Consider the following 22,848-nt stretch of genomic DNA (forward strand, 5'->3'; position numbering starts at 1 on the left):
GGCAGCTAATCCATGATTCAGTGCTACAGAAGATAGATGATGGAATGGATGCAGTTCTGTATCAAGAGGCTTTATTCAAAGGCTGAAATTCCTCTAAGGAGCCCCATCCACACACATAAGCCTCTCCCAACTCTTTGTAGAAACTTCACCTCTTGCTGAGTTGTAACTTTGTTAAAGTTAGGTCTGAATCCTTTTGGAAAGGCAGAAGGCTAGCTCTATTGGTGAAAATTCTAGACTCTCACCCATTTATCCTCTACCAAACTGAACCTGAAGCTAAATTCTACCAATTATACAGTAGCTGCAGTAAGCAAAATGTTGAAGTAAACTTTATAAAGCTTATTTTCAGAGTCCCCAGCCTTTCCTTCTTCCTTCCCAGCAATCCTGTTCCTATCCTGCCTGCAATCTTCGACGTTCTTTTCCTCTGGCAAACATCCAATGACTTCACGTTGGTCCACCCTCCCTTCTAACAAAATCAGCTGCCAAGAAATACTATGAAAACAATTAATTACTCTTCAGTATAAATGAAAGCCAACCTGAACCTCTCTGGGAGTTTTTTGCTTTTTAACTTTTGTCTCACATTGCTGACATGAAAGGTTTTGGCACCTAACAAAAATATCAGCCCTTCTACTATCAGAACCAGCTTCTCCTACATATCATTACAGGAACTTAAATTCTGAGACTCTGGGCAAGTAGCCAAAATTTTATGTATGATATGCAAATCACTGAGGTATCCAAATTATCACCCAAAGCTAAGTGAGCTGCCATGCTGTCAAGCTATTAGAAATATGACCAAATCTTGGCATAATCCTGACCCAAGCAGGTGGGGAAAGCCTGCCATTTTGAAGGTGCCTAAGTGACTTCCTTTTGCACAGTCCATGTATTTTAAACAAGACCCTTTAAATCTCTGTCCTTTAAGCCCAAATTATAATACCCAAAGGAGTTCAAATAACAAAGCCATATCTGAACAATGAAAATGGAATTAAATAACATTTCTTCTAATATCTGAAATCATCATTTATTTTTAAGATTGTTGATCCAGTGGGATATGTTTGAAAAACAGGAATGCTGACAAATATGAATTCACTCATTCATTCAATCATTCAATAAATATATATTTAAAACTCATAACCATATGCCAAGCTGTCCCCAAGCCTCTGGATCCTGAGTTGACATCAAGGGAAGGTGCAGGGGATGGACAGGAGGGTGGAGGATAGGGTGGGCTTGTCACTGCTAGCCTTCACATCTTACTACCTATGTGTGGGAAGGCTGGCACTCTGTAAAGCAGGATCTTTTCTCAATGAGTCATGGTGGACTGAAAAGAACACAACTTGGAAAGTTGACCTTTGTGTGGTCTCTTGAGATTCCAGGTCCCACCAGATTAGGATTCTGTGCTCCAAACCTTGATCTGTAGCTGTAGAATCACCAAATGCACATTGCATCCTCTCAAACACTCCTTTCCTTTAGAGGACAACGTTCTTCCATGTCTAACTTGGAAACTGCAAACACTTTTCTTTTTTAACCACCTCTTTGGAGGCTCTCTTTATACACCTTGTTCTGTAAGGACCAGCAAACTTCCGGCATGAAACTGCCATCAGAAAAAAGGGGCACTTCAGAGTTCATAATTCAAGGGTGTGGTTTTTAAATTGTATTTCAAATAGGACTTTAATTAAATAAGAAAAGTAGGTTAAACCTTTTTAAAGTGCCTAGTTTACAGGTAAAAAAAAAAACACAGCTGATTGTTGGCAAATTTATGTGGTTCAATTTAATATTATTCTGACTTTTGGATTTTGCACTTGTAACATGAGGTCAGCACTATCTTTAGAAATCTGGCAGCCTTGCTCCTCGAAGGTCAATGGTTCAGGATCTTCATGTGGTAAATCACATGATGAGTGAGCTCTAGACCCAGTTGTTTTAGGGAACACAGATATTTTCTAAACTAGAAGCACACGGGAGACCTGATTCACAGAAGACAGATGTCCTGGGCACACGCAGCACTAGTGAAAACGCCAGGGGATCAGTGGGGGCGGGGTGGAGGCTTTCAGGTGCATCTACATTAATCTTGTGTAGTTAAGTGTATGATTAGAACTGATTAGAGTTCTTTTGCATTGATTACGATAGTTTGCATCCATTTCTCCAGTGGCAACATTGGATTCTCCACAGGAGCAAATTCCCAGTCTCTTACTGGGGGTACTGCTGATTCTTTCCTTGTAGAGTCCAATGTTGACGGGACTTCCAGGAATTCATGCAAAGGAGTCAAAGAGGGGCGTTTGGTTGAGAGCTTCAGTAGGCTGTCAATACAGGAGTTGGTAGTTGTGCAAAAATTCAGTCCTTATACAATTAAGACAAGCATGTGATTTTGATAACAGAGTTCAAAATCATTCTAAAAGATTGCACTATCATAGAGATGCATCAAGCACTTGTTTATTCTCATGGGATCTTTACAGTCACCAACTCAGAGTTTCCACTGACACCAAAAGGAGTTCAAGGAAATCTTCTCAACTAAAGCTTCAAAGAGACTGCATTTTTCATTCAATCCATTCTTATCTCCTTGATCTGCTGGGAGTAAAAGCACTTGGTCACATCTTTTAAACAAAATGTCTTCAGCTGTTGTTATCTTCATAGCTAATTTTGTTCATTTTCCCTCTTTTCATTTTGCTCCTTTCTCTTTAGATAAGCATGGCCGAGAGCGGTTCCTGTACTGGGGGGAGTGTCGAGAGAGCTGCCCCCCAGGCTACTACCCTGATGAGGGCCACACCTGCCAGCCCTGCCCAGACAACTGTGAGCTCTGTCACAGCACACACGTCTGCACACGATGTGTGCGCGGCTACTTTGTGGTGCCCTCCAATCACACCTGCCAGAAGTTAGAATGTGGACAAGGTAAAGCTGCCTTGGAGCCACTGCAGACAAAAGGGGCTGTACCCTGGATGCCCCAGAGACTTGAATGTCTACCTGGTGCAGTGGTCGCACCTGGATGGTTTCCCACGACTCTACACCACAAGTGGGGACAGTGATACCTACTCTGCTCTCTTTCCCCAAGCGTTTGCTTAGACACAATCCAAGGACTAAGGAATGCAGCTAATCACATACATAGAAGGTGAACTCCAGTGGAGGGTTTATAGGAAAGGTAAAATGGAGAGAAAATCAGATTAGAATTCAAATGTCCTGGGCCAACAATTTTCTCCTTCCCAATCACTATTTATGAGACCCTGGGCAAAATCAATCTAATTTCTCCATGCCTTGGTTTCTTCATTTGTGAGAGGGAGAGCATAGCATGCTCTATGCTTGCTTGCTGGCAGGAGCCAGTGAGAGTCAGCCTACTTAAAATGACCTGGAAATATAAAAATGTTCTGGGAATATATGTGTTACTGTTATTGTTCAATTCCTACTTACACTGCAAGAAAGGAATTAAAAAACAGTACATATAGATTTTGCTCTTGTTCATGTAAAATGCTGCAGACTTTCTCTGCTGTATAAGAATTATGCCTGGTCTGGTACTGAAGGAGCTTTAGCACATTTCTAGAATAATGAAGACCTCTTTCTTTTTTCTTCTTAATGCTTACTAAGGTTGTGTGTGTGTGTGCTAAGTCACTTCAGTCATGTCCAACTCTTTGTGACCCTGTAGACTATACTTCACCCGGCTCCTCTCTTCAGGGGATTTTCCAAGCAAGAATATTGGAGTGGGCTGCCATGCTCTCCTCCAGTGGATCTTCCCAACCCAGGAATCAAACCTGCGTCTTTTAAGTCTACTGCATTGCAAGGCGGGTTCTTTACCACTAGTGTCATGTGGGAAGTCCTACTAAGGCAGTATAGAATTTAAAACTTTTTAAAAAGTATTTATGACAACAGACATAGGAGACAGAGCTTCATCATTTTATATACCCAACCACATTTTCAAAACAGAACTTACTTCTTTAATAGATACAGCACACCAACTTAACTTCAAAACTAGTTGCATGGCATACAGTCTAACTCTGTTCTACTTATAGCCAATCAAGCTAATCCAATCTGCTAAGTATTTATTAAATTAATAGAAGGAGATAAAATATGTGGGTGACATACTTATCTCCAAAGCATGGTTTGGAGTCTCATAACTGCTCTACAATTTGCTTGAAAATAAGCTACACACCCACATATTTTTATAGCAATTATTTGTGTTTCCATTCAGTGAAAGTAAAGTGAAATTGTGCTTTTTTTATTTCTCTTTATATTGTGTAGGTGAAATCAAAGATCCAGACTATGAAGAATGTGTGTCTTGTGAAGAAGGGTGTCTGGGATGCAGCTTAGGTATGTCATCTTCCCTTTTGCTTAGAGTTGAAACAACTGTGTCCTTCACACATCCTCTCCTGTCATTCCTTCAACAGGGACTCTTGTCATTGTTGTCATCATCAATATCCATTATGTAGGCTAACTTTGACACAAACGTGGTTACCGGGAGAGATACTCCCTTTTGAGGCAATGGATAGGTCACTTGTCTTCATAAAACTCAACTTTAGGAAAGGACAATCACGCAAGAAGGAAGTAGCATTTAGAGTTAAGAGATTTAAAGATAAAATACTAATTTTTTGGAAAGCAAAAACAGATCTAAACTAAGTAATGAAAGTATTAAAGTCTAAAAGATGAGCAATTCCCAGTGTTTCTTATGAAGAGACAAAAGGTGGTCTTTCTTGCAGGGAGCAAGGATAAACGTTTTGACAATCTTTATTTCACTTTTTTGCCCATTTCGGACCATATTTGCCCATTCCCAGCTCATTTGCTCATTTTCCCAGCTAAATTTTGTGGTCTCTTTTTATACCTTTATTTCCCATGAAGTGATGGGACCAGATGTCATGATCTTCGTTTTCTGAATGTTGAGCTTTAACCCAACTTTTTCACTCTCCTCTTTCACTTTCATCAAGAGGCTTTTTAGTTCCTCTTCACTTTCTGCCATAAGGGTGGTGTCATCTGCATATCTGAGGTTATTGATATTTCTCCCGGCAGTCTTGATTCCAGCTTGTGTTTCTTCCAGTCCAGCGTTTCTCATAATGTACTCTGCATATGAGTTAAATAAGCAGGGTGACCATATACAGCCTTGACGTACTCCTTTTCCTATTTGGAACCAGTCTGTTGTTCCATGTCCAGTTCCAACTGTTGCTTCCTGACCTGCATACAGATCTCTCGAGAGGCAGGTTAGGTGGCCTGGTATTCCCATCTCTTTCAGAATTTTCCACAGTTTATTGTGATCCACACAGTCAAAGGCCTTGGCATCATCAATAAAGCAGAAATAGATGTTTTTCTGGAACTCTCTTGCTTTTTCCATGATCCAGTGGATGTTGGCAATTTGATCTCTGGTTCCTCTGCCTTTTCTAAAACCAGCTTGAACATTAGGAAGTTCACGGTTCACGTATTGCTGAAGTCTGGCTTGGAGAATGTTGAGCATTACTAGCAATTGTGCGGTAGTTTGAGCATTCTTTGGCATTGCCTTTCTTAGGGATTGGAATGCAAACTGACCTTTTCCAGTCCTGTGGCCACTGCTGAGTTTTCCAAACTTGCTAGCATATTGAGTGCAGCACTTTCACAGCATCATCGTTCAGGATTTGAAACAGCTCAACTGGAATTCCATCACCTCCACTATCTTTGTTCGTAGTGATGCTTTCTTAGGCCCATTTGACTTCACATTCCAAGATGTCTGGCTCTAGATTAGTGATCACATCATCATGATTATCTGGGTCGTGAAGATCTTTTTTGTACAGTTCTTCCGTGTATTCTTGCCACCTCTTCTTAATATCTTCTGCTTCTGTTAGGTCCAGACGGATTCATGGGGTCGCAAAGGGTCAAACACAACGGATTCATGGGGTCGCAAAGGGTCAAACACGACTGAGCGACTGAACTGAACTGATCGTGTATTGTGTATCCATACTAACATCTTTATGCATCATGGATAGAAGGGTGTGTGCCTGTGTGTGTGCATATGTTTGTGTGTGTGTGTACATGCATGTGCATGTGTGTAAAATCTCAAACTATGATTTTGACACTTAAAAGTTTAAAGGGATGGATGAATGTGTGTGGACTTATTTAGGATCAGTGAGAATCTTGGCATGGGGGTGGGAACAGTGACAACCGTACATTGTACCACCCCTCCCCTAGCTGATTCAGTTAAAGATGAAACTGAGCCATCTTCCCTGGGAAACAAATTCCAAAGAAGACCCCAGCCATCTAGAGACTCAAAGTCCAAAAGAATTCAATCTGAAAAAAAAAGAGATATATTAGATAGTTTGATTCACTTTACAAAGTGCTGTTAAAAGACTACATTCACTCCTTTAAGAAACTTTAATTGGCTACTGTGTGCAGAGTGTTGGCCATGGCAGAGGGAATTCAAAGGCCACATGATGGAGATTCTGCTGTAAGGACCCCTCTGGCTGTTATAAATGGCACACCTGGAACCATGTCTTTTACAGGTCAACCTGCCAGAGTAGAGAGAACTACACTGTGCAGTAGGATTACAGGAGAGGGAGGCATAGAGTGACGCAGAACAATCTGCTAATTTCTAATTTGAAAATTTCTCTTAATTTATAAAAATCTCTAAATGTTGGACCTTGTTTATTCTGGGACTGCCTTAGCTGAAATCAATCATCTTATTTCTGAAGCTTTCATTAATCTTTCCGATTGAATTCTTTTTTCTTGTCTCTCCTTGTTTGCAGGTCAATGATCATACCTTTTACTGATGATTTATGTAATATTTGGTGTGTACATATCTTTCTGCTTAGAGAGTAATCAGTACTTGCAAACAAACTCTGTGACTTATATACTCTGCTCCCACTAGAACCAGCAGCATGTCTAAGGTATAATAAAAGCACAATAAATGTGCAAACCCTTGAGAGTTTCCCAAATTCAAAACAGAGATGCATGGCTCAGAACACAAAGGGATTTAGACATATTTTCTCTAGTCCAGTTGTGTTCATGGGCCTTTCTTCAGGCTGAAAACAGCATTTTACATAATACCATTTTATTCTAAGAGGATTTAATGCCAAATTCTTTGTCTTTCTAACCAATACCTTAAATGGAAATTTTAAATAAGATAAATCTACATAAGTGTCCTATCTTATATCTCTTCATTAATTGAGAGGATGAGCAAATAGAATCATTTTTACACTTGACACTTAACTATAACCTAAGATTTGGGGCCCATACCTACATCACCACTGACTTAATGATTGATTTTAATCAAATTGTATAAGATCTCCTTACTTCCTTATCAGTAAAATAGAGGTTAATGTGCCTTTATCTTGGCTCAGAAATGGATGATGAAAACTGATTAATATCTGCTTACTAAAATAGTGGTAGTTCCTACTCTTGGGGGGAAATATACATGAATTTGAAAATTTTTAACTGCAAAAAGAAAAAAAAAGACTATTTAAACTAAGTGCCAATTAAGGGGATAAATATATGTACCAAGTGAATTTAGCAAAGCAGGAAACCCCCAGGCACTCAAGTGATTAAGGAAGGCTTCCAAGAAAATGGGACTTGACATCAAGTCTTAAGAATTTCCATGGAATTAAGATGGATAAAAGAACAGGGTTGCACCATGGAGGAGCTTTAGAACTGCAAGAAAAAAGGTTTGGAGGGAAGAATTTCTGCCATGGATTAGACACTGAGTGTACTAATTTTGCAGAAGGAACATAAGGCTATAAATATAAGGGAATAAGCAAAGAGAAGTTTAGAGAAGTGGATGAAAACCATAACTTGAATTCTGGACTCATAAGTTTAAAAGTATCCTGTGGCTAAAAGGGAATAATTTGAAGGTTCTTACAGGAAAAATAAATGCTTTTTAAAGAGGTGTTTTAAGAAGATTAATTTTGTAACCACGATAATTATTATATGTTCAGGGTAGCTGACAGGGAGTGAGGCTGTAGGCAGAGAAACCAGCTAGATGACTATTTCCGAATTCCAGGTACAAAGTAACAGGGGCCAGAAAATTACGAAGAGAGAGACAGGTTTTAAAAATCACATGAAACAAATGGCCCTTAAGCAGAAGAAAAGACTCTTCGGTCATTATGGGAGAAATGCAGATTAAAACTACTGTAACATACTATTTCTCACCTATCAGAACGGCAAGATTTCAAAAGCTTATAACACGCTGTACATGCAAGGCTATAAGAAAGCAGTCTTACTTGTGACTGATGGTACAACTACTGTTGAAGAACAGATGGCAGTACATAACACAATCACATATGAATTAATCCCTTGACCCCATGACACTGCTTCTAGGAATCTGTCCTGAGGATATGCATCCACAAACTCAAAACAGCATATTCGCAATGTTATTCACTGTGGTATTATTTGTGGTAGAGTGAGTGTTAGTCACTCAGTAGTACCTGACTCTGTGACCCCATGAATTGTAGCCCACCAAGCTCCTCTGTCGACAGAATTCTCCAGGCAAGAATACCAGAGTGGGTTGCCATTCCTTTCTCCAGGGGATCTTCCTGGCCCAAGCATCAAACCTGAGTCTCCTGCATTGCAGGCAAATTCTTTACCATTTGAGCCACCAGGGAAGCCTATATTTGTGGTAAAAACATTTTATAAACTATTTTAAATGGCATAAATGCCTTTTTGTGGAAGAAATTCATTGAATCAACTAAAGGACACATACTAATGGAAACTGAATGAACTAATGGACATTGAATCAACTAAACGACATGTACTCTTTTATCCAACCATAAAAGAGAAAACATCTCTATGAACTGATAGTGATTTTACAATATACTGTTAAGTAGAAGGCAAAGTACAGAAGAACATACATAGCATGCCATCTTTTTGGTAAGAAAAGATAGTTAAATAAGATATTTGTGTGTGTATATACATTTTTTTACTTAGTTTAAGATAAGAAACACAGAAAAGATAAATCAGAAAGTAATGAAAATGCTTGTGTGTGTGCATGCTCAGTCATGTCCAATTCTTTGCGATCCCATGATGGTAGCCCACCAGGCTCCTCTGTCCATGGGATTTTCCAGGCAAGAATACCACATTGGATTGCCATTTCCCACCCCAGGGGATCCTCCTGACCCAGGGATCCATCCATGTCTCTTGCACCTCCTGCACTAGCAGGCAGATTCTTTACTATTGCACCACCTGAGAAGCCATGAAAATGCTTACCCATAGAGAAAAGGGTAAAGGGAATGGGAGTGAGACTTCTCTAAGTATACCTTTTTACATGCTCTTGATTTAAGTATACCTTTTTACATGCTCTTGATTTGAACCATGTAAGTGGGTTAAATATTCATACAAATGACATAGTAATTAGTGTGAATGGGCTCCCACTGGCCAATTTGGGACAATTTGAACATAAAAAAGTGATGATAAAGAATTAGAATTCAATTAGTAAAAATTCAGGGGCTTCGCTCGTGGCTCAGTGGTAAAGAATCTGCCTGCCAATGCAGGAGACATGGGGTTCAATCCCTGGTCCAGGAAGATCCCACGTGCTGCAGAGCAACTAAGCCTGTACACCACAACTAGTGAGCCTGCACTGACGTCCACATGCCCTAGAGCCTGTGCTCGACAACAAGAGAAGCCACTGCAATAAGAAGCCCACACACCACAACTAGAGAAAAGCTCAAGCAGCAACGAAGACCCAGTACAGCCAAAAATAAATAAATAAAAATCCATCCATCAAGAATGGTATTTTAAAAACAGCAACGAAGAGGAGAGGACAAAAACTGAATAAAGCAGAAAGCTCTTCTTTACAGTAAATTTTCACCTGGTATATATGCAGGAAAGTAATTAGAAAATTATCATTTTATACCCCCTACTGTACTGACTCAAGGGAGAACCATCAGTGGATGCTAAAGTTATTACGTGGAAAATTGTTCTGGAACAGAATAATCACACAGATTCAAAGTACTTCCATAACTACTAGTTAATCACAATAGAGAGATTTGCTGGTCACCAACTTAACCAAGCTATTGCACTAAACATCACCATCATTGGTTCCATATAACCTAACACCATGTGTCTCCTGATATGATACATTAATAAGTACACAATATCACCTAGTAGACCCAATAAAAGTGTCTAGACCAACAGTTCTCAGCTAGAGGTGACTGTGACCCCAGGGGACATTTGTTAACGTTTTGAGACACTTTTGATTTTCATGACTAAGGAGCTAGGAATGAAATGTCATCATGTTTACAACTTATTTTCAAGTGGTTCACGGGGAAAAAAAGGATTGAGGTGAAGCATACAAAATTGTTTTTTGTACTATTTCAGGCTTTCTGAAGATGTGAAAAAATATTTTAAAGTTGGGAGACAAAAAAGCACTTCATGCTCTGTCACCCTAGAAGCAACATCTCAGTAGCAACAAGCATACCTAGTGCCCAGATCTTGATTCCTAACACTATTCTTCAATAAAAGTTACCAAGGCTCCTTGGCGAATTGGCTGATTGTAGGACTGGGAAAGGAAATGCACAAGATGAGGGCAGCCTCTTGTAGTGACAGAAGGTAAGAACGCACTCAAAGAAAAACCCCACCATGCTGGGGTGGAATGAGGAGACATCTGAAAGAGCTGCCAGTAGCTGAAGCAGGAACAATCTGAGCAATAACATAAAGTCATATTAGCTTATAGCCTAAAGCATAAAATAAGAATCCAAGGGACTTCCCTGGCAGTCCAGTGGTTAAAACACTGTGCTTCCAATGTAGGGTGTGTGGGTTTGATTCCTGGCTGGGGGACTGAGATCCCACCTGCCTTGAGGCATAGCCAAAAAAATTAAATTAAAGAAATAAGAATCCATGAGCTCATAAGATACAAATAAATAAATGGTAGAATAAATAAGTAAATGAAAGAAAGGAGACACACCTTCAGTGCAAAAGAATTCCAAATAACTACCTAGGACTCCTCCCTCTAGGAAGCAGAGCATAACTCCCTACTCCTGAAGTGTAGGTCACACGTAGTGATTTCTCTCCAGGAGGGAAGCATGAAAGGGAGGAAGAAAGAAGAGCCTCACAGTGCAGGTAACTGACAAGTTCTACCTTACCCATATGATCAAGGTCAACATCAGCAGTGGCATATCTGATTAATAGGCAGGTACCCTTGATGTAATAAGATCAGAATGGCACTTTGCCTCTGCAGTTTTCCATGCGAAAACCCGTGTGTGTGTGTGTGTGTGTGTGTGTGCTTAGTCACTCAATCGTGTCCAACTCTTTGTGACCCCATGGACCGTAGCCCACCAGGCTCCTCTGTACATGGGGATTCTCCAGGCAAGAATGCTGGAGTGGGTTGCCATGCCCTCCTCCAGGGTCCCAACCCAAGGATCGAGCCCAGGCCTCCCGCATTGTAGGCAGATTTTTTACCATCTGAGCCACCAGGGAAGCCCATGTATACTGGAGTGAGTAGCTGTCCCTTCTCCAGGGGATCTTCCTGACCCAGGAATCGAACCAGGGTCTCCTGCATTGCAGGAGGATTCTTCACCAGTTGAGTCACCAGGGAAGCCCCCTCAAAACTCATAAGGCCAGTCTAGCCATGAGGAAAACATCAAACAAATCTCAATAGATATTTCATGAAATACCTGACTAGTACTCCTCAACACTGTTAAGGTGGTAAAACAAAGTCTGGGAAACTGTCATAGTCAAGGGGAGCCTAAGGAAATATGAGGGCTAAATATAATATGGTATCCTAGATGGGATCCTGGGACAGAAAAAGACAATAGGGAAAAACTAGGGAAATCTGAGTCTATTATGGATTTCAGTTATTAATAATCTCATCGTCCTCGTCATAAAGGGCATAAGGTACTATACTATCCAGGGTGTTGGAAATATTCTCTGTCTTGACTGTCAGGTGATTACATGACTGTATGTTTGTCAAAATTCATAGAACTGCACACTTGAAAGGGGCAAATGTTACACAATAAAAACTGTATTTCAATACATGTGACTTAGAAAGAAAAGGATAACATTACAATGGGCCTACGAAGGCCCCTCTTTCCCATTTCCACATAGTAAAACCATGACAGTCAACTAATTACTAGCATTTATTGAACACTTACTTGTGTTCTAAGAAGCAAGTGTAATTATCATTCTCATTTTTCAGATGAGGAGATTAAGCTCACAACAGTTAAGCAACTTATGCAAGATAACAGGGCTGGTGACCATAGGACCAGGACTTGATTCTGGATAGCTCAAGATCAAAAGCCATGTGCTTTACAACCACTCTCTCCGTACCATCTAATGTTCTCTCCTTCTGATTCTACAGCAAAGAGTCTTATGCTTTATGGGATTATAAAAAGATTTTTTTTAATCCTTATATCTGCCCCTTTCCTCAGTTCTACACACAATAGTGATTCTTTCTTTGGCTACAACTTTATGCAGATGCCATAACTAAATTTACCGAATCATGAAACTATTCATAATAGACATGTAGATTAATCTGGGATCCCAGTTCACCTGAGGCTGTTAGCCTTCAGGACCTGCATCTGGAATGTTCTGAGGTGGGGTACAGAAGACAGTGCAGTCCTTTAGAGTAAGTGGCACATTTTTGTTTAGCCCTGGATTCCTCTCTGTCACTTGACATCCCTTCAGTTCATTCACTTTCACAGTAATTCTCTTGCTTTCTGGAAAGTAGGTTCCATCACAAGAGACAACCCTCTCTTCTCCACATGAAGATTAGGTGTGCTCTCTCCCCCGACCCATGTTTAATTGAAGCTTCAGATCTAGGAATTACGAGAACCAACCTCACTTCCTTTTGCTACTCTATTTTCTATTAAGGAGTGAGACCTTGTTCACAGAGGAAATAATATCAAGACATTTGAGACATGAAGCTCACATTTTAGTTTTCCAGTGGAGCAGATATACAGGGTTTTTCAAATTAAACATCATGGTCACAGATCACTCTTTGAATTTTACCCAGATCTCCCTTTGGACCTTTTCTGCAAAGTCGCAGGGGAACAAGAACAGTGTCAAACAGTTTGGGTGCCTTTCAAAGAAAAGGCTTTGCAGAATAAAATGTATACTAGGCTGGTGTCTCCTTTACATTGGAAAGAAGTTGCTGACGGTAAAAGTGAAACAAAGGGCCTTCTAGTCACCTATTGCATTACTCTCTGTCTGGCCAACCTTAGTGCATGACCCAGGTGGTTTGCTACTATCATTTTCCATGGATAGATGGGGAGGGGCAGTTCAAAATGCCTCTTTTCTTTAAAAGGCCAACACAAGCCATCTTCAGAGAAAGGACTGGAATCTAAATGCACTGTCATCAGTTCGCTGAAGAAAAGAGAAACGAGCAAGCTCCATTAGACAGTACAGACAGTACTGTCTTAAAGTGTGTGTTATTAGAGCCTCCTTCTCCCCTCATTTTCTTTTTTTTTATATATTTATTCATTTATTTGGCTGCACCAGGTCTTGGTTGCAACATGTGGGATCTAGTTCCCTGACCAGGGACCAAACCTGGGCCCCCTGCATTGGGAGCTGAGAGTCTTAACCACAGGACCAGCAGGGAAGTCCTCCCCTCATTTTTTAAGTGCTACCTTATTTCAAAGGTGGTGGGTTAGAGGGAAAGAAACCTTAAGAAAAGAGAACCCACTGTTGACAGACTTTGCATAAGTTTTGCAGTTTCATGGTTCCTTATTCATCTTAGCTTTCTTGATGAATTCACTTAGCAAATATTTATTGCATACTTTTGTGCTTTCCCATTATTTATTCCACAAATAATTGGATTGTTTAACCTAATATTTATCTAGCGTCATCATTCATTCACCAGGCACTCTGCTGAACACTTAATGAAGATGATGTGTTTTCACATCTATAATCGAGTGGTTTTTACAGATAGAGAAACTGAGGATTAAAGAATTGCCAAAACTTGATCAATTTTATGCATATGAGAAGTGAAAGAGGAGTTAAGCTGTCAGTTTCAAGCAATCTTGTGCATAACTTTGCTTACTCTTTTTCACAGAGGAAGCAGTTGGCTTTTAAGCTGTTTGTCCTAAGTATACACTATGATAGGCAAGGTTGTGCTGTGATAACAGATGATCCCCAAATCTAAAGAACTTAAGTTAATAAACAACAAAAGTTTATTTCTCACTCATGCTATATCTCCACCATGGGTCAGCTGAGAACTCTGCTCTTCATGGTCCTCAGTCCAGGCCCCAGGGTGATGGAGCAGTCATTAATTACCTTGTTGTGGCAGAAGCAAAGTATTGGGTTGGCCAAAAAGTTTTAAGATAATATGGAAAAGCCTGAATGACCTTTGTGGCCAACCCAGTACAATGGCTCTTAAAGGTTTCCCCAGGATTCACACTTGTAACTCCTGCTCAGATATTTTTTGGTCAAAGCAAGTCATATGGTTCTGCCTGAGCCTGCAGATTGGGAGAGATACAATCTTGCCAGGTGCCCACAAAAGAGAGACTAATACTGTGAATACCCTAAGGACATTCTCACAAGATAATGACTAAGTCTGTTACTGTATATGCTGAGGTCTCACCTCATATATTTGTGCATGAAACAGCCCCAAACCTGCCCCCCATCTGTGTCACTGATTTCTCTTTTCTGCAGCTCTGAATCTTACCCAAGATAACTGCTCACTATCTACCTTGGCAGTGTCTGACTTTTTCCTTCTTTCAAGAAAAAAACTCTTCTGAAAAAGGTGCTATTTTTTTTTCAACTGATGGAGTTTTCCAAAGTATGCTACTATCTCACTTCTTTCTGATCCCTTGGCAACAGAAGAGTCAAAAAGAGGACCCGTGATAAATGACATGATAGGTAAACTGTCAGCTGAAGGACCTTGATCTTTTTTATCTTGTACTTTTAAATCCCTGTTATGAGAATAATAAGATGCTGGTATCTCTTGCCTTCATCTGCTGCCCAAGAAATGTGCCATATGAGACCAGTCTTGGAAATGTGGACAACTTCTCTCCATTTGTTGGAATTTAGTTCAAGAAACATTTGCACCTATATTTGGCTAAGCCTGGGGATATAGTGTTAACATTAGTCACTCAGTCGTGTCCAACTCTTTGTAACCCCATGGACTGCAGCCCACCCATGCATGAGTGAAAAATCAATGCTCTCTGCTCTCAAAGGGCTCATGTGGAAATGGAAGGCTTGGTGATTCTCAGGCCTGGGTGCTTCTGAAAATCACCCAGGGTGGTGGGGGGAGGTGGTAGGAATGGGAAAATGCAGTGCTGAGACCCATTTCCAAGGTCTCTGATTTCATTGGTCTGGAGTGAAGTTCAGACACCCATTTTTTTTAAAACTCTTGGACTGATTATAATGTGCAATCAGAACTAATTTAAGATTAGAATATAAAAAGATAACTTCACTATCATATTTAAAACACTTTGTTGAGGACAGAAGCTAAAGTACAGTCGGATATATTCTATCAACTACAACTTACAGTCCATTCCATATGGAGTGCTCAGCTAGGTAGGCACTTTACAAACATGATCTCTGTTCCCCAATACAATCCTTTCTGTTCGAAATCCTTATCCCCACTTTACAGATGAAAAAACCAAGGCCCAGAGAGTATGCAACTTGCCCAAAGTCACATAAGTAGCAAGTTTCAGAACCAAATTTAAACTTAGGACTCTCTGGCTCCAAACCAACAGAATATTCAAATATATGCTCTTTTTCCAGAGCAGATTGCACTCATACATCATTTTCCTAGAGAATGTAAATGAAGGTTGTTAAGTCAATCTGCCATATTTGTTTCACTCTGGCCTATATTTTCCTGCTACTTACTCGTGTTTCCTGAAGTTTCCCCCTTCTCCTACATTCATGTTCACATTCTTATGGCAATGAGGGAGAAGAAAATAGTGGGAAGGTATCCTAAGTTCAATGCTAGAGCAACTAGCTCATCATTGGCTCTTTACACTATTTTCCCCCAGAGCCGGGTATAATCAAAGTTCCTCCTACTTGTTGTGTAACTGACCTGTGAAGTCAAGCTGCAAGCCAAGGCTGTCTGAATCACGTATGCTTGCAGAGAAGAGCTGAGCCAATTACTTCCAAAACAAACCTAGTTAAACAAAAGCACAGAGTGTGGCTGAGCACAACACACAGGCTGGAGGGGTTCAGAAGACTGGCTGCCATTTCTGAAAGCACCATGGTGTCTGCAACATTAAACTGCAAGGAGTTAGGGGCAAAGAACACTTGGGCTGGGTGGGGATGGATTTCACTTTAACAGAGCTCTCTAGAAACCAATGAGAGTACCTCTTCTGTATTAGAAACACAAACTGGAAAAATGTTGCCACATTACTTTTTGTAGTGAAAGGTATTTCTGAATATTGATACTCAGAAATCCCTCAGTAACCAAGAGTTCAGTTTACGTCTATCTGCTAATTTTAAAACAAAAGTAAAAGTGAGGCCACCAGTAGTGACTGGAATCTTGGATGGTTAGATCTTACTTGATTTTGTGGAATTGTGGAAAATTGAGTCTATAATCATAGCATCTGTCTCCATCCTTCCCCTACCACAAATGAAAATCTTTGTGGTACACTTTTCATTTCCTAACTCCATCCTGTTTTGTAAAGGAAAACATACATAAGTTGCCTTCCTTCTACCTTCTAATACAGCCCTAGAGATTATAATGAAAACTAGAAAAATGATCATATCTTGGGCTCCCTAAGGGAGTGAAACCAAGAGGCTCTATTATTAATACCAAAATAAAATGCAATTTGCTTTCTCTCCATTTCCATACTTTTTCTTTCCTATCATCTCTGCCATCGTCAAGAGGTCTGTTGCTATACCTGAGGCCATATGTCTAACTTGCGTGGCATCATGTCATAAGCACTTAGCATAGTGTTTGTCACCAGGTAAGTACTCAGTAAATACCTGTGATTTTTGTGCTTACCAGGAGCTGTCCTCTTCTGACCCCCAAGGCTCCATCTCCCAGGCACTGCTACAGTGCCATTTCACAGTCCTTTGCCAGATGGTAAGAAGAGCTTTCAGCTCCACTGGCAGGGGAGGAAAAAAATTGATTGAAGTCACAGAGCAGACACCAGAATCGAGAGAAGTTAAGTGTGGATGAGGCAGGAGCATCTGCATGTTGATACCCAGCTGCTCCTCAGGCAGATCTCCAGCTAAGACTTAGGCCAACAATGAGTGTCAGTAAATTGCCTCTGCACCTCCTGGGTCTGAAATTCCAGCCTTCCAACAGTCAACAGGAGGGTAATTTGGTAGGAGTCCAGATTCATCCTTTCCATGAAGTCTCCCTGCAACTCCCACCAGAGGAACCTTGGCTGCAGCCTGACACTCAGCCTCAGCTCAGCATCTAGCACAGTGGGCCAGCCCAGGGCACAAGAAGCAGAATGTGGACAAAATGGCCAAGCAAGCCAGAGACAGCCAAGGGTGTGCAGGGACAGGGCCCAGGCAGCACAGATCCTCATTTCCCACCCCTTGGCCAAGTACCCAAAGTTGAAGTACTAGAAGGCAGGGGATAACCATGCCAATATCTCCAAACATTAGTCCTATCCTCACTGGTGATGTTACCAGGTCAATCAAACCTTTTTTTCTCCCTCCGGTGCCTATAGCCATCTGTAGCTGCCAACTTGTTTTGTAAATATTTTCCATTAAGACAGTGTGTTTTGTCTATAAACTATCCACCTCTGGGTGAGACAACTAGATAATGTTTTGTTATGAACTAAGCAAGCAACCCAGGGATATTTCCCTCCCAGCCCCTTCCTTGTTCCATGTCCACCAGGAACTGGGAGGCCCATGAGAGCACTGGGAGAGGAGCATTTCTGGCTGAGGAGTCCCCATCGAATCAGCTCATCGGGATCAGAGAAAATCCTAGGATACACATGGCATTACCTCCAGACTAATGGCAAAACATGTAAACTGATCTGGAGACGCAAAAGGTGGAATATTTGACCGGAGAAGTTTCTCAATCTCTCCAACCTCTAATTTGGACAAGAAAGAACTGACAGCTTGATTTATCATCATGATGGAACTTAATGCCCTAAAATAATTGCTAGAAACCTGGATGCTCCACTAGAAAAATAAATCAACCTAAAAATGTAGTCTCTGTATGACCATGTCCCCAACATTTCAGGATAACATCGAGCCATTGGGTGAGGTCTGGAGGTGAGTGTAAAAAGAGAAAAGAGGTTGTTCAGAAGGTGTGTTTATTGGAAAGCCTGGTACAATCATGCTAGCTGCCCACACCAACTGTAAAAGTGCAGATTTATTATGTTTAGCAGAAATGCAATCTGTACATCTGAAATATTATCCAAATGACCTGGCTTCAACTTAAAAACCTTACATGAATTGAAACAAGTGAATTAGGGAGGCTATTGCCTTTAGCACTGAAGGGTCTGTGGGAGGTGAGTCAAGAACCATTTATAGTAGTGATAAAATACTATATTTAAGGCTATAAAAATTTGGCATACAAGGTCTCAGTTCAGAAGTAAAATTGTTTTATGTGTTCAGCAAAAGAGCAACTGAAAAGTTTTACAAATGGGAAGTTGGACCTACTGAGATTTCAAAACATAAAACCTGTCAATGCTTTCTGGGGACTGGGTATCGTAATTAACCCCCACCTTGAATGTTAAAATGCAAATAAGAACCATGAAATCAGTGACTGCTTGCCCTGACCATGGCACACATGGCTAGCGACAATTACCCAGAGCCTTTGTCTGACTGTCACATTATGTGCCCAGGGTGCAGTAATGGGATGGGCCGCCTGGGAACTCAGCAAGAAATCAGGAAAAGGCACTGGAACCCCGTCCAGCGAACAGAAACCTCATCTGATAGGGCGTAACACTTCTGCTCAGCCAAGAAGCCAGGGATCCTGTACTGAGGATTCTAAGCCTGATTCAAGTGAGAATTAGTAGAAAACGCTGGGCAACTGACAGATGTGTTTTTAAATCCAAAGAGCCTTCCTAATTTTAGCCTCCTCCATGACTCTGACCTCAGCACTACCTCTCTCCCCTCATCCTCACTATCCAGCTACGCCGGGGGCTCCTGCTCATGATTGTTTCTGGCCCATTCTTGATCCCAGGCCCTGTCCTAGCTGTGGTTTCCTCCACTGGAATACTTTAGATATTAACCTGGCTGGCTCCTTCCTGTCATCACATCTCAGTTTAAACATCACCTCTAAGAGGCTTCCCTTCAGCACTCAACCTAAAGCCAGCCTTTCCTTCTGTCTCTCTCTCGCTCTGTCTCTTTCTCCTCCCTGCCCTCAACCCTCACCTCCATTCTCATCCTCAACAAACACACATACGCACATCAATTACCTTTTTTTTTAATGCTGGCAGATCACATGCAAAGATCTCTTATTTCAATTTTGTATGTAGTTTTAAAACTTGTTTGCTGTATTTCTTCATTAACATGTAACTGCCCGTCAGGCAGGCAGGGACTTTATTTTCTTTGCTGTCCTTTCATCAGTTTCTGAATCCTGCCCACCCTGAGTAGATGCTCAATCCACAGTTTTAGAAACAGACAAGCAGATTCCTAACAAGTAAACCGATGGTACACGTTTGAAAGGGCCCTTGTGGGGAGTGGAAGAGCCGAACTCCAGCCCCAGAGCACGCTGTGCCGGCCAAGTTACTACACGCTTGTCTATGGGCCTCACATGCTTGTCTGGAAGCAGAGACTGGACTGTGAATGGTCAGCCTCCTCTTCTGTGAAGCCTTTCTCTCCCCCACTGTCCACTTCTCCCAATTTAGCCAGAGCAGCTTTGCTTTCCTCTTTTTTTATGGATTTGATGTTTCATAAGTTCCCATTTGATGTAGGATTCTGCTGCTAAAATAAAAATGTTAATCCTCCAGATTAGATAAACCCTTCGGCTTGAAATTAATCCAGGCTCAGCCTCTTTAGCAGTTGTCTGATTCTCGGAAAAAAATTTAACTTCTCTAAACTTCAGTATCATCGTACATACTGGGGGCAATTTCGGTACCTACCTGGCGGCATTGCTGGAAGTCAATCCCTCTTTCGGGGAGTAACAGTTCCCTGAAAGATATCCACACCCTAATCCCTGAATCCTACGAGTATGTTGCCTTCTGCAGCAAAAGGGACTTTGAAGATGTGATTAATGTTGAAGATTTTAAGATGGGGATATTATCCTAGATTATCCATATGGGCAAAACCTAAGCTCATGAGTCCTTAAAAGTGGAGAACCTTTCTATCTTCAGTCGGAGAGAGATGAGAGAGAAGGGGAGAGCCGTCACTGCTGGCTCTGAAGCTAGTTGAAGCCCCCCCACCCCCGCTCAAGCCGAGAGATGTTAGGTGATCTCTCAAAGCTGGATACAACTGTCAGAGATAGCCAGTAAGGAGATGGATCTCAGTCCTACAACTGTGAAGAACTGAATTCTGCCAACGACACAGATGAGTAAGAAACTGGATTCTCTATGTAGAGCCCCCAGAAAGGAGCCAGCCCTGCCACAACTCTTATTTTAGCCGAGACCTATATCAGCTTTTAACCCACAGCGCGGTAAAATAATCAGTCTGTAATGTTTTCAGCTGGCTACGGTAATGTGTTACGACAGCAATAGAAACCTAATACACCATTTAAAATACATAATTAAGTACTTCGCATATGGTAAGGGCTCAATAAATGCTGACATTTCTTATAGATATTATTAATGGCATAATTACTAATATTGTTTTATTATCTCTTCCTGCCTGGATGTTGAGCTCTGAATTCTGAAACCCCTTGTCCTGCCTCTCTTGGAACATCATCCTTGTAGCTGTTTTAGAGGAACTGTTTACCAGTTTCACGGGCTGAATAGTGTGCTGGATTGCAGCTCAAGGAAATTTCTTGAGATGCAAAAAGCAACAGTGCAAATTAACGTCACTAAAGAGGGGCAGACGGATGGATGGATGTTGTATATTTCTGGATAGGATGGCTTGAGAAGGACACCACAGGACTTAGGCAATAGTTTGGCTGAGAACATTTAACCTGAATCTAACCAATAAGAACTATTAGGCAAAAGCAAAATGAGAAACATGCTATTAAAAAGGAACTGCTGCCTTTCAAAAATGTGTCACAAAGGACAAAGAAGACCAAGGAGTTGCTCCAGCTTTTAAAAGAGACAAGATAACTAAATGCAATATGTAATTCCAGAACAGATCCCTACTGGGCATGACAGAGTCAACTGGAAAAAAATTGGAATATAGAGGGTAGATCAGTGTATTTATCAATGATAAATTTCTTGACGTTAATGACTATACTGTGGTTATATAAGAGAATGTATTTATTCTTAAAGAAATACACACTGAAATATTTAGAGATAAGGGCCACAATGTATGCATTTTATTTTCAGTATTTCAGGGGAAAATATATGTAACCACTCCCTTCTCCAGGGGATCTTCCCAACCTAGGGACTGAACTTGGGTCTCTCACATTGTGCGCAGATTCATAACTGTCTGAGCCACCAAGGAAATCCATGTATACATACATGCAAACACACACATATGTTTCTAATGTATGTGTATATTTGTAAGGTATATATGTGTGTATATATATACATATACACACACATATATATAAAACCAAGTGAGTAAATTATACAGCACTCAGAGTGTAAACAACAGATAAATCTGAGTAAAGGATGAATGGTTTTAGTCTTGCGACTTTTTTGTAAGTTTGAAATTACAGGCATATCCTGGAAATGTTGTGGGTTTAGTTCTAGATCACCACAGTAAAGCACATGGCTCAAAACAAGCAACTCAACACAACCTGTCTCTCCTCACCCAGCACGAATGCCACGTTCACACTAGGCTTAGTCTATTAACTGTGCAATGGTGTTTCTAAAAAACAATATGAGCACCTTAATTTCAGAATGCAGTATAACTACAAAATGCTAACCTTCATCTGAGCTTTCAGCAAGTCATAATCTTTTGCTGGTAGAGGGTCTTATTTCAACGTTAATGGAGGCTGACTGATCAGGGTGGGGATTGCGGAAGGTTGGGATGGCTTTAGCAGTTTCTTAAAATTAGACAAGAGTAAAGTCTGACCCATGGAATGGCTCTTCCTTTCACAAATGATTTCTCTGAAGCAGGCAATGCCATCAATGTGTTGATGGCATTTTAACACTGTAAAACTTTTTGCAGAATTGGAGTCAATCCTCTACAACCCTGCCACTGCTTTATCAACTAAATTTATGTAATATTCTAAATCTTTTGCTGTCATTTCAACAGTCTTCATAGCGTCTCTATCAGGAGTAGATTCCATTTCAAGAAACTACTTTCTTTGCTCATCCATAAAAAGCAACTCTTCACGTGTTCAAATTTCATCACGAGATTGCAGGAAATCAGCCACATCTTCAGGCTCTACCTTGAGTTCTAGTTCTCTTGCTATTTATACCACATGCATGCATGCTCAGTCGCTTTGGTCATGTCTGACTCTTTGCAACCCTATGGACTCTAGCCCGCCAGGCTCCACAGGAGTCTCCAGGCAAGAATACTGGAGTGGGTTGCCACGCCCTCCCCCTGACCCAGGGAACGAACCCACATCTCCTGCATTGCAGGCAGACTCCTAACCACTGAGCCACCTGCGAAGCCCTATCCTCCGCTGAAGTCTTGAGCCCCTCAAAGTCATTCATAAAAGTTGAAATCAATTTCTTCCAAACTCCTATAAGTGCTGATATTCTGACCTCTTCCCATGAATCACAAGTGTTCTTAATGGCATCTAAAATGGTGAATCCTGTACAGAAAGTTTTCAATTGACTTTTCCAATTGACTTTACCCTGATCCTCAGAGGAATCACTATCTATGGCAGCAACAGCCTTACGAGATTTCTTAAATAATAAGACTTGAAAGTCAAAATGACTCCCTGATCAATGGGGTGCAGTAAGGATGTTGTGTTATCAAGCAAGAAAACAACATTAATCTTATTGAACATCTCCATCAGAGCTCTTCAGTGACCAGACACATTGTCTGTGAATACAGTACTCTTTTTTG

General features: G+C 40.9%; 1 protein-coding gene across 1 annotated transcript in view; it reads left to right on the top strand.

The window, feature by feature from the left end:
* Positions 1-22,848, top strand: part of PCSK5 (proprotein convertase subtilisin/kexin type 5) — a 513,187-nt gene that overhangs the window by 417,346 nt on the left and 72,993 nt on the right. The window contains exons 23-24 of the mRNA XM_040256508.1: positions 2,671-2,877; positions 4,216-4,284. Coding sequence (XP_040112442.1) covers positions 2,671-2,877; positions 4,216-4,284 — 276 coding nt within the window. The remainder of the gene's footprint in view (positions 1-2,670; positions 2,878-4,215; positions 4,285-22,848) is intronic.

Source organism: Oryx dammah, unplaced genomic scaffold (genome assembly GCF_014754425.2).
Source record: "Oryx dammah isolate SB20612 unplaced genomic scaffold, SCBI_Odam_1.1 HiC_scaffold_1, whole genome shotgun sequence".
Taxonomy (NCBI): domain Eukaryota; kingdom Metazoa; phylum Chordata; class Mammalia; order Artiodactyla; family Bovidae; genus Oryx; species Oryx dammah.